The 13119-nt window shown below is 42.4% G+C and overlaps 1 protein-coding gene across 3 annotated transcripts; it reads left to right on the top strand.

The window, feature by feature from the left end:
• The first annotated feature begins 269 nt into the window (after positions 1–269).
• Positions 270–5714, top strand: LOC138168305 (transmembrane channel-like protein 8). Of its 3 annotated transcripts, XM_069097379.1 has the most exons (5): positions 270–472; positions 565–723; positions 1808–1886; positions 2053–2241; positions 3956–5714. In XM_069097379.1, the coding sequence occupies exons 1-5, from the start codon at positions 273–275 to the stop codon at positions 3968–3970; spliced, it is 642 nt and encodes a 213-aa protein (XP_068953480.1). In that variant the 5' UTR covers positions 270–272; the 3' UTR covers positions 3971–5714. The 3 variants fall into 3 exon arrangements, with proteins under 3 accessions (XP_068953480.1, XP_068953479.1, XP_068953481.1); XM_069097378.1 differs by having other exon boundaries at positions 2053–5714; XM_069097380.1 differs by lacking the exon at positions 1808–1886 and having other exon boundaries at positions 2053–5714.
• Positions 5715–13119: the final 7405 nt, after the last annotated feature.

The raw sequence follows: 13119 nt of genomic DNA, 5'->3' as shown, positions 1-13119 counted from the left end.
CCAAGCCACTGGGTACCCAGATCCTCAGAGGTAACAGGACAGGAAAAGGAGGTAGGAGAAAGGCCCTTCTAAGACAACAGTGGAGAGGAAGTACCTCTCCATGTTGGTTCCTTGGTGCAAAATCCCAGTTGCTCAAGCCTAGTTATGGCTCTGGAAGAGATGATTTACCAAGGACCTTCCCCTGAGCTGGAGAAAGAAACCAGCTTTAAAGGCTGTGGTGCTTTAGTAAATGTGAAGACATTGGGCAGTGACGTCACAGTAAACATTGGGTTATGACCATTCAGTCTTTTAAATCTGGAAGAGATCTCCTGCGTAACCTCTCTTCTCTCACCTCCCAACAGTACACTCTTCTCAGGAACTGCAGACCCTCCCCTCGCCTCTTCCAAGCCTCCAGTGCCACCTTCTTCTTCCAGCTGGTCCTCCTGCTGGGCCTCCTCGTGGCCTCTGTGCCTCTGTTCTATGTCATCGGCAGGTAAGAAGGCTCAGGGGTTGGAGTGTCCCTTTTGGGGGCATCTGCTCTCTTCCAGACTCCTCGATCTTTCTTCTCCACCCTTTTCCTTGCAGCATCCGCTCCTCTGTAAACTGCGGCCTTTTCTCCAACTGCTCAGCACCCTGGCAAGTGGTTCCAGAGGTGGTGGCCTTGCGACTCTCACCGTCAGCCCAGAAAGTCTTTCACTACTTTGGTTCCAATGCCTTCTGGTACCCTATCCTCATCTTACTTAGGTAAGAGAGGGGATGCAGGAGCCAAAGGACAGAAGGCAGATGCACCTGGGAGCTAGTACATCCATGAGACCTAGAACTGGTTTACCCAAATATTTTCCCTAGTGCCTAACACTGCTCTCTGTATATGTAGGTGCTTGGTACATGTGTGTTAAATGAATGAATGAATAAAATCAGCCTAATATATGTGAAGATGGGAAACAGAGAGACTGGAAAAGAATTTGAGAATCAAAATTTCATGTAGGAATTCTGTACTAACGCAGCCCCTGAAAAAATTATAGAGTTAGGGAAGGCCACCCCTTCATTATTTGTTCTTCCTGGACTGGCTGCCCTGATGTTGATTTACATGTGCACCACCAGGAGACCAGAGATGAGAGAAGACTAGAAATTTCCTCTTCCTCCCCTTTTCTTCTCTGGGCTTCAGTTTAACCATCTGTAAAATGAGGAATGACCTCTAAAGTCCTTCTAGCTCTAAATCTATGATCCTACGATCATTTTTTTTAAAAGGGGGGATATGTGGCTAGGTGGTGCAGTGAATAGAGTACCAGCCCTGGAGTAAGGAAGATCCAAGTTCAAATCCAGCCTCAGATACTTAACACTTACTAGCACTGTGACCTTGGGCAAGTCACTTAACGCCAATTGCCCCCACCTTCCCCCCTCCAAAAAGCAAAAAAAAAAAAAATGCAGTCATACAAAATGTTCTTTCCTCTAGAAACAAGTCCAAATCCTAAGATTGTGGCTTAGTGCCTCTGAATACTTTGTAATTGCAAAGAGATGAGAAGAGTGAGACTTACCTAGGTTTTTACCCTGTTGCTCCCAAATTCTCCTTTGGGTTCATTTTGACTCTGCTAAAGAGAGAAACAGAGACTATTGAAAGGAAAGAGTGGTTCATTATCTTGACTATAAAGTATGTTTATATGATACAAATCAGTACCTGGAGATTTGGAGTGACCTTAGATGGGGGAGGGATATGCTGCAGCAGGGAGGTGAGGAGGCTGAGGGGAAAACTTCCTAGATTAGGGAAGATGTGCCTAGGGTGGAATGAAATCTAAGATTTGTTACTTTCTGTTTCCCTGTTTCTGCAAAGCCTTACACTGACTGTGTGCCTCTCCCAAGCCGGGGCCAACAAAAGAGCTATCAAGGGTCTTAGGAGACAGCTGCTATGGGTGAGTGCAGTGAGGGGGCAGGTGCAAGAGGGGCTCTGAGGCAGGGGATGAGCTAGGGTTGGGGTGGATCTTAATTTGGAGTCAGGGTCTGAGTAGGGAGCTAAGAAGGACTTCACTCTTTAATTACCATTTCATCTGAGTGCCCGTTCCTTGCCTCTCCTTTTAGCAAGTACGAGAAAAATGGCACCTAGTGGAAGACCTGTCACAACTTCTGCAAGAGTCAGAAGGATCTGATTCTTGGGGGCCTGAATCCCCTAGTTCCCGATCTTCCCGTCCAAGATCCTTCTGCCCTGGATTCCCTTGTCCTGCATCTCCCAGGCCCAGATCATTCATGGCAGTTTCCACTCATTCTCAGGTCAATAGTTCCCTTTCCTTTCTTTGATCTACCTGCCCTTGGGTTCCGGTTCCCCAGTCTCCCCATGTGCACATTTCCCTTTCTTATCACTCTAGAGCTCTAGTCCCCAGGGAGACTAAGGGGAAGAGGTCTTCACTGTGACCTCTATCCCCAAAGTAAGAGACTCTAGGTCTAGCTCTATAGGAACATCTGGGTGATTGATGTTCCTAGTCTCCCCTCCTAATCATAGCACTTTTTTTCATTGAACTGTTTGTAAAATTACCTGCCTTTTTTCTTATATGTTCTTTGGTCACCAAACTGACCTCTCTTAATGGAATCTTTCTTTCTAGACTAGAGCCAGAAACCTGAAAGCATATATGTATATGCCTATATTTCCATACATATGTATGAATCAATGATAAAGCATGTATTAAGTAAATTGTTAATATAATATTAGATGCTATGCTAAGCCCTGGGGATACAGTCCCTGCCCTCAAGGACCTTACATTCTAAGGGAAGGGAGAGGAGCTAAAAAGGAGAAGGGAGACTATACATGTGTTGGAAATAGCTAAGAAATAAGATGGAGGCCTGGTTCTGGGTGAGAGCTCATCTATCAGAGGCCATGGTGGTCCCAGGGTAGAGGATCATAGAGATCTGGACTAAGCAGGCCAGAGAAGACCTAAATTGGGATTCCTACCTTTGCCACTGATTTTGTTTTGATTTTTTGTTTTTTGCTTTTTGGAGGGCAATTGGGGTTAACTTTTGCCACTGATTTTGAATAAGTTATTTAACCCTCAGGAATGTTTCCTGATATATAAAATGGAGGTAGTCATACTTACTTTCCACCTCAGCAGGATAATTTTGGGGATTAAATGAGATTTTCTACAGACACGGTGCTTTGTGATCATTTTAAAGGCTTTCATAAACGCCAACTGTTGATCTTATTATCCATGAGTCAGAGAAGTCGAAGAAGTTTAGGTAGAACTGGAAAAGCCCCAAGTGAGCTAGATAACAGGTCTTCAGTAGACCTGAGCCCCTCTTTAGATGGAGTACTGTACTTACTTTCTCCAGGAAAGCTATGCCCAGAGATCTTCTATTCTCTGTCCCCATCCCCACTTAAGTCAGTCACAAGTACACTGCCCTAGGGCTCCAGACTGGCTACCACTTTTGCATTATCTTCCTCCTGGATATCCTCCTGACTGAGAAAGACACAGAAGAGAAGTAGAGTTCCTTGGCTCAACCTAGTCCCAGACCTCCAGGATCTTCTGTGAGACAACCCTGGGCTAACATACTTAGGTGACTAATGCAACAAGTTTTAGGTTCTCTCCTTCATCAAGTCAACCACACCTAGCTGATACACATATGGTCACCCAGGTGCCAATCAACACCTTGAGGCACACTCACTCCCCCTCCCCTTTTCCTGCCCTGCCTTTATTCCAGGTTGGGTTTGGGCAACTAAATTCCTTTCAGTTCTTGTCATGCTCCTCAGAGCTAGTACCTGGCCAGGCTAATTGCTTTGAAGCATTTAGGATCCCTGGAGGGGAAAGGATGACCTTTGTCCTACATTCCTACTTCAAAGGCAAAATCCCAGCTCTTTGATGTGTATAAAATGGAGGAGGGGTGGTATGATAAGTAAAATATTTACCTAGGAAATTACTTTGTAAACCTTAAAGCTCAGTGAGTTGGCAATCTGTGGCCTGCACATCATCCTGTTGTCTGAATTATCTTTCTCTAGGACCCTGGAAAATAAAGATTTTGGGAGAGACTGACAAAATGGTGTCTGATGATTATCTTTCTCCCCTCATAAGGAAGATTATGGCACAGGCTTATGCCATTTGGAGAAGAAGCCACTTTGATGGGATGGAGGATGCTATGCAGAACTAGCTGTTTTTTCTTCCACTGCTCTTGAAAAGGAAACCTGCTGATAACAATGCAGGCAACAGGGCATGGGACTTGAACAGCTGGGAACTGAGACTGCTGAAGACTTGTGTTGTGGAAACAGTAGAGAAGCTGGAGCAGAGATGGATTCCAATCATCCAGGATGATTGGAACACAAAAAGAGAAGATCACGAGTTCCAAAACTGGCTGTTGTGATTTTCCACTGGGCTGGTGAGCTGGAGAGGGCAGGTTGATTTCCTTTCACTGTTATTCCCAGCTTTCTACTGTCCATAATCCACAGGCAGGATCACAGACACATATAAGCATATGAGTGTGCACGCACACACACACACACACACACACATGCACACACACACAGGCACAAACAAGCACGCACACACAAACACACACCTTGCCTTGCCTACCCATATTCCTTTCTATGATCTATAACTATGAACAATTAAGGACCTTTCCTGCCACCACCAAAGAACTAGGAGGGCAAGTGGGGAGAGATAGATGAGATGGTTTCATGTGGAACATGTGAACAATTTCCTTTATCTTTTTTTTTTTTTTGCGATATTCAATAAACTTTGTGATGGAGGGGCAGTCAAGATGGCGGAGTATTCCTCGGGGCTCTGGCTTCCACCTCCCCAATTCATGTAAAAGGGGACTCTGAACAAACTTTGGAGCTACAGAACCCTCAAAATGACACAGAGAAGCTAACTTCCTGCTGAAGACAGCAGGATGGCAGGAATCCGCCAGTGCAGCACTCTGAGAGCCAACCCTAGCCCCACAGGAAGCCAGAGGTTTTAGCCCCAGAATGGGTCTGACCAACCTCTGGCTGGAAGGACTTCAGATCACCAACAGCTGTGGCAGTTTCCAGAATTATCAACACATAGATGCAAAGGACAAAGTGAGAGGTCAGTGCAGTGTGGACTTTGGGATCCAATAGTTGGGAGTGTGTCGGCCTTTATCCCCTGGAGGGAGAAGCTGCTGAGGGCTGCAGTGCAGCCGCTGTCACATGGCAGCTTCAGCTCCTGGCCTGCAGACTGTAGGGGGACCAAGTGACCAGTCTGAGGGGTAATCGCTCTTTCTTTAACCTGCTTGGATCTGGATTGCTGTCTACAGTGGAGGTCCTGGGATGTGTGACCAGCTTGCCAGAGAGTATGGAGGCTTCAGAAAGGGCACCCAACTAATACCTCCAGCAGCTGAGAAAACACTAGAATTTGGAATGAAGCTCCTCTGTCTGGTAGCAGAGTCTTACTGTGGCAAAAAGCCCAAAAGTCAAGTAATTGAGTGGCAACATGACCAGGCAAAGGAAGCAAAGCAAACCGAAGAATCCAACATTAGATTCCTATTTTGGGGACAAAAAGGATCAAAGCATGGAACAGGAGGAAGACAGTGAAGTCAGAACTCCTGTACCAAAAGCTTCAAAGAAAAATACAAGCTGGTTACAGGCCATAGAGGACCTTAAGAAGCAGATAAGAGAAGTGGAGGAAAAATTGGGAAGAGAAATGAGAACAATGCAAGAAAATTATGAAATGAGAGTCAACAGCCTGACTGAGGAAAATAACACCTTAAAAAATAGACTAACTCAAATGACAAAAGAGGCTCAAAAAGGCAATGAGGAGAAGAATGCCTTAAAAAGCCAAATTTGCCAGATTGAAAAAGAATCTCAAAAGCCTACTGAGGAGAATCATTCCTTCAGAATTAGATTGGAGCAAATGGAAGCTAGTGACTTTATGAGAAATCAAGATGCTGTTAAACAGATCCAAACAAATGAAAGAATAGAAGGCAATGTGAAATATCTCATGGGAAAGACCACTGACCTAGAAAGTAGATCCAGGAGAGATAATTTAAGAATTATTGGACTACTTGAAAGCCATGATCAAAGAAAAAATGTAGAAATCATCCTCCAAGAAATTCTCAAGGAAAACTGCCCTGATGTTTTAGAACCAGAGGGGAAAATCAAGGTTGAAAGAATCCACCAATCACCTCCTGAAAAAGATCCCAAAAAGAAAACTCCTAGGAATATTATAGCCAGGTTCCAAAATTCCCAGATCAAGGAGAAAATATTACAAGCAGCCAGGAAGAAACAATTTGAATATTGTGGAAACACAATCAGGATAGCACAGGATCTGGCAACTTCTACACTGAGGTATTGAAAGGCTTGGAATATGATATTCCAAAGGGCAAAGGAGCTGGGATTAAAACCAAGAATCACCTACCCAGCAAAACTGAGTATCATGTTCCAGGGGAAAATATGGTCATTCAGTGGAATAGAGAACTTTCAAGTATTCTTTTTTTTTTTTTTAAAGCAATCGGGGTTAAGTAACTTGCTCAAGGTTACACGGCCAGTTATTTCTGGGTGTGGTGCTAAGTATCTGAGCCTGGATTTGATCCCCAGGTCATTCCGACACTGGAGCCAGTGCTCTCACTCGCTGAGCCACCTGACCACCTCTAAGCAATTGGGATTAAGTAACTTGCTCAAGATTACACGGCCAAGTGTTTCTGGGTGGGTGCTAAGTGTCTGAGCCCGGATTTGATCACCAGGTCATCCCAACACTGGAGCCAGTGCTCTTACTTGCTGTGCTACCTGGCCACCCCACCTTTCAAGTATTCTTGATTGAAAAACCAGAGTTGAATAGAAAATTTGACATTCAGATACAAGAAGCAAGAGAAGCATGAGAAGGTAAACAGGGAAAAGAAATCATAAGGAACTTATCAAAGTTGAACTATTTACATTCCTATATGGAAAAACAATAATTGTAAGTCATGAAACTTTTCTCAGTATGAAAATAGTTGAAGGGAATAGAATATAAATATATATATATGTATATATATATATGTCTATATGTCTATATTGGAGGGTATACAGGTGTATGAATACATATGTGAATGTGTGTATATATGTTTACAGGTGTATAGATAGATAGATAGACAGACAGACAGACAGACAGACAGACAGACAGACAGATAGATAGATAGATAGATAGATAGATAGATAGGGGGCACAGGCCCAATTTAATAGGAAGGGATGATACTTAAAAGGTGAAATTAAGAGGTGAGAGAGGAATATAATGAGAGGAGATGGGGAGAGACAGAATGGGATAAACTATCTCATATAGAAAAGGCAAGGGAAGATGGTTACAATGAAGGGGAAGAACAGGAAGGCAAAAGGGAATGGATCAACCTTATTCTCATTAAATTTGGCTCAGGGAAGGAATGACATACACACTAAATAGGGTATCTCACCCTACAGGAGAGTAGGGGGGAAGGAGATGAGAGGGGGGATGATGGAAGGGAAAGCATACTGGGGGGAGAGAAGTTGGAAGCACCCACTTTTGAAAAGCTACGGGATCAAAGTAGAGAATAGAACAAGTGGGAGGTGGGATAGGAGAGAGGGAAATATAGTCAGTCTTTTACAATATATCTACTATGGTAATGTTCTGCATTAGCTACACATGTACAACCTATACTGAATTGCTTATCTTCCCAGTAAGGGTGGGTGACAAGGGAGGAAGGGAATGAATCTGGAATTCAAAGTTTTAAAATCAAATGTTTAAATATATATACATATATATGTGTATATACTGTATTAATATACATATATTAGTATTAATAATTATAATATACATATAATTAATAATTAATACATATAATTAATAATTATAATATACATATAATAGTATTAATACTATTTTACATGTAATTGGGAAATAAGATATACAGGCACTGGGGCATAGAGATCCACCATGCCCTACTGGAAAAGTCGAAGGGGGTATGGGAGAAGATATGGGAGAGAGAAGATTGGAGGAGGGGATATCCTATGGGACCTCTATTTTGGGACAGTGGGTAAGGGGAAAATGGGGAGAAAATTTGTAACCAAAAATCTTGCAGAAATTAATGATGTAAACCAGAAGTTAATAAAGCATTTGAAAAAAAAATAAACTTTGTGATCATGGTATGTTAACTTTCTAAGTTCTGTGGACATGGGGGGAGTGGTGTCCAAAGAGAGTACAGTTGAAGTAGTAGCTCTAAAGCCATTCAGACATGCAGTGAGAGAGGGAGGTTTTAAAGAGTCCAGACATGGGATAAGGACGCTAGAAAATAGATTTTATATTCAAATATTTTGAGAAATATTTAATTTCATTCTTTAGTTTAATTCCATACCTACCCAGCATATCAGCTTGAAGCCACATGGGCTCTGCAGTATAGGAACAGCCTATGCATTTGCAGGCTAAGTACCCTCTGGTGGCCACTGGGGATACTGCAAGTCTTTTTGACATGCAAAAGACAGACAAGCCTAGGCCACTGGGCTGCTGACTTGAGTAAATCAATTAATCAATAAACATTTATTAAGTACCTACTATGTGCCAGGCACTGTGCTAAATGTTGGGGCTTCAAAATGGGACAAAAAAGCAGTCCCTGCCCTCAAGGAGCTTACAATCTAACGAAATATAACCAGATAGGCATGACTCACTAGATAAATAATATGATGACCTGTATTGCCCTTTTTTTAGGTTTAAGGAAAGCATCATATGAGCCTATTTAGACTATTTACAGTAACACAAATTATTACTATTATACATGTATATTTTTAAGCCCAGAGCAAGACTGTGTTCAACCACAGCCTTATTCCTTAGTTTCCACCCAACACTATAGAATAGTTTTTCATCTTTTTCTTTCCTTTCTTTCCTTTTTTTTTTTTTTTTGCAATTGAACAATCAAGAACTCAAGAGAAATCTCTGTATGTGTTTAAAATACCCTAAACCCACATGCCTGCGTGTTGGTATTTGCTATAGTTTCATAGAAACCCAATGACTCTCTCCTGACCCTAAAAGTAATTCTTTTCAACCTGGGGAGAAGGGTTGGACTCAGAAGTAGCTTCTTATTTTCAAATTAACAAAATTGTGGAGAGATCTAGGAAATAGGGGGCACCCACACTTGGAGACAGTGATAACCCAAGCCATAATGAAGCTCAGGACTGTAGTACAGTAGGTCTGAGGATGATGACAGAAAGCCTAGCCATCCTCAACCTTAGCAGGTCATGACAGAAGAGCCAGGCCTAGTAGGTCAGTGACCCAGCTGGAATATCATGCTTTAAGAGAAATGGAAGAAGTGGTTGTTCATGGAACCAATGATGCCAGTTACTATAGTGCAGGATGCTTTGTGTATAATTGGAGAATGCTGTTATGACTAGCTTATGACTTCTGTGTTTGTTATGCAATATGCTTTTATTGCTGTATTTAACATCATTGCTGTATATGCTGGTATTCAGTTTTATAAATGCACTATTGCTCTGGTACATATGTGTTTCTGCACATGATCTTTGTACGTGATCACTGGACATAATTCTGTTATATGATACTATGCATTATGTACATGCCCTTAGTTAAATATATGCCATGTTGTCTTATGTGCTATTGATTATATGTTATATATTATGGTTATCAAATGTACTCATGCTAACTGCACACAGTTCTAATACACATGTCATCTATTAGGTATCTGCATGTACATTTTATCATGTAGTTAGATATTATTTGTCAATGTTGTACATTCACAAATGCTGAAGTGTACCCCATAACATTTTTAGGACTGCAAATTCTTTAGTGGGGGGAGGAGATGTAGAGAGACAAAAATGTTTTTCACTGGCCAGAATTATAGCACCAGAGGGTTTGTGGGTGATGGAGAAGTATGATAAAGGAAGAAATGCAAAGTGGGGTAGAGTAGGACCTGGAGAACACTAACCTCTTGGTTTAATTTTAGTTTTCCTTTCATCTGGGTTCAAATTAATTTTCATGATATGCCAGAAAGGCTCTTGGGAACAGAGAGTTTCAATCCCCGGTCCTTGTACTGTCATGTTTGGCTCTTCATGACCCTATCTGGGGCTTTTTTTGGCAAAGATAATGGAGTGGTTTGTCATTTCCTTCTTCAGTTCATTTTATAGATGAGGAAACAGGCAAAGAGGGTTAAGTGACTTGCCCAGGGTCACACAGCTAGTAAGCATCTGAGGCCAGATTTGAACTCAGGACTTCTTGACTTCAGTCCTGGCACTCTATCAACTTTGCCACCTAGCTGCTCCAATTTCTGCTCAATCATAGGGATAGGGACAGAGATTGGATTTAAGATTTCATGGGTAGGGGTGACTAGGTGGCGCAGTGAATAGAGCACTGGCCCTGGAGTCAGGAGGACCTGAGTTCAAATTCAGCCTCAGACACTTAACACACACACACACACAAAAAACTAGCCATGTGACCTTGGGCAAGTCACTTAACCCCAATTGCCCTCCAAACAGCAAAAAAATAAAATAAAATAAGATTTCATGGGTATAGGGAATTCCTAGGTAAGGAAACTCCTACCAATTTGAGTTGGCATCTTTTCTGCAAGAGTTGCCTAGAGCAGTGACTTGTTCAGGGTCACACAGCCAGTGTGTGTCAAAAGTGGTCCTTGGACTCAGGTCTTCCTAGCTCCAACTCCAGGTCTTTAGCTACTACACCACACTGTCATGTGTTGTGAACTGCATTGAGATTTGTGTCAGTTTCATTTATACCATGCTGTCGTGTATGTCATTGATAATGTTATGTATTATGTTTATCATAGAGGCAACTGGGTGGTACAGTGAATAGAGTGCCAGGCCTGAAATCAGAAAGACCTGAGTTCAAATCTGGCCTCAGCTACTTACTAGCTGTGTGACCCTGAGCAAGTCACTTAACTCTGTTTGCCACAGTTTCCTCATCTGTAAATTGAGCTGTAGGAAATGGCAAAGCACTCTAATATCTTTGCCAGGAAAATCTCAAATGGGATTATGGAGAGTCAGACTGGACAGAACAATGAGCAGAGATTGAAACTCTGTGTTCTAAGATATTCCCAAGAGCCAACTGGTTTAACATGCAAATGAATTTGAGCCTGTAATGCTAAGCAAAGGCAACTTCCCAAGGTTCAAAATACCAGCATGGGTGCTCTCCATTTTATTCAGTGAAAAATTAAGAACAGAGAAAATCAAAATATAACAGCATTCAAAATACAGCATTTACCAAGTGTAATTCAATAATCTCCAAGTTCTACCCCACCCCTGGACATTACATTCATTTAATCAATCACAAAGTCCCTCTTCTAAATACTACTCCACCCCTAGGCTGTACCTTCATTTAGTCCATCACAAAGCCCCTCTTCTCAAATGGAGATTAGTTTCCAATCATAAGTAAAGTACATTCATTTGTTCAATCACAGAGCACAAAAAAGTTAAAAGTTCCCCACCCTTGGATTACAACTGAGTAGGCCATCTACCCCAGAGTTACAACAAGCTTAAGCACAGCATTTAATACCCAAAGAGAGGTCTTTTCTTCATATTGACCTGAGGCCAGTTCTCAGCAATCTTTGTTCCTGGGGAGACAAAGTTTAGCAAGGCCACAAGATACATTGCCAATGTCTTCACTCTGTCTGCAGAACAGTCTCAGGAGCTCTGAACCAACAGCCAGGTTCTAGAACCTCTGCAACAACAGCACTGTCCTTCACCAGTGGACAGAATTCACTCTCTGTCTTCAGAACAGTCTCTGTAGCTCTGAACCAACAGCAAGGTTCCAGAACCTCTGCAACAACAGGACTGTCTTTCACCAGTGGATGAATCTGGCAAAACAACATCAAAACAGACAGACAAAGTACCAGCATAATAGCCATGTCTCCTCAGTCCTTGGCAGCTCTGGGCGGCAGCTCTCAAAGTCCTGGGCAATTCAAAGTGGACCTCAGCAATCCTCTGTCTCTCTCTGTCTCCAAGATGCTATTTCCAAAAACGTTCTTCTGCCTCTCTCTTTTCTTGTGTCTCTCTAAATTTACGTCACCAGCTCCTCCCAGTTCAGCCCTCTCTTTTCACATCAACAAGTCCATCCCATAAGTGGGATTCACAAGCTCTGGGTTTTAACACAATCAAACCAAAAACCAAGCCAATACAGGGGGATCTTTAAATTCCATTTCTATTACAGAGCCCAAACAAAAGGCATACTAAGAAGGTGAGGAAGGGGCAGGTAGGTGGCACAGTGAATAGAGCATCGACCCCAGAGCCAGGAGGACCTGAGGTCAAATCCATCCTCAGACACTTGACACACTAGCTGTGTGTCCTTGGGCCAAGTCACTGAACCCCAATTGCCTTGCCTTCCCCCTCTGAAAAAAAAGAAGGCAAGATAATTGTTCTCCAAGCTCTACCTATAGACAGGAAGATCTGAGTTCAAATTCTGCCTGTAGCAGCAAGCACCCCAAGCGTCCTCAGGGTTTGCTGCCAATACAGGTTCTTAGATCTGCTTTGTTAAAGGAAAGCAACTCAAAATGGGTTAACAAACTTACTTTAATCAGTCAGACATATAGCGTTTACCTTGTTCAGGGGAAAAGGTCGGCACCCGGAACTTCAAAGTACACAGACAGAATTATCAAGACAGAAACAGATCTAGTAGACAGATTTCAAACTGTCCAACCATTACATCCATACCCAGTCAACATCTGGGTTTCAACATCTGGGTTTTTTCAAAGCCGGGGGGCTCAGGACAACGGCTTCCCAGAATCCATATCAAATCACAGAACACTTCTCAAAGTGAGCCCCAAAACAAAGCTACACATCAGGGCTTATATAGCCTTCTCCAGGCTCAGAGAATGTAACAACCTTTTGGACCCACTGGCCAATCAAAAAGTGTCTACTGAAAAACAAGCCTCCCACCCCAGGCTCCAGGTGCTCTTTAGCCTAGGGGCAGGGAAGATCTTTAAAATTTACATTCCCATTACACTGCCTCAGACACTTACTAGCTGTATGACCCTCAGTAAGTCACTGTCTATCTCAGCTTTCTCTGTTGTAAAATGGGAATAATAGTATCTACTCCTCAGGGTTGTTGTGAAAATAAAATGAGATGATATTTGCACTTAGCACAGTACCTGGTATATAGTAAGAATTTGATAAATGAATGCTCATTTCCTTGCTTCCTTAGATTAAATGACATGGATTGTGCTCCTCATCCCTAAGGATTGAAATGA

Source organism: Petaurus breviceps, unplaced genomic scaffold, assembly GCF_028583685.1.
Source record: "Petaurus breviceps papuanus isolate PSGF00001 unplaced genomic scaffold, PetGlider_PUasm1.0 358, whole genome shotgun sequence".
In the NCBI taxonomy this organism is placed as follows: Eukaryota; Metazoa; Chordata; class Mammalia; order Diprotodontia; family Petauridae; genus Petaurus; species Petaurus breviceps.
This window is presented reverse-complemented; position numbering and strand designations above follow the sequence as displayed.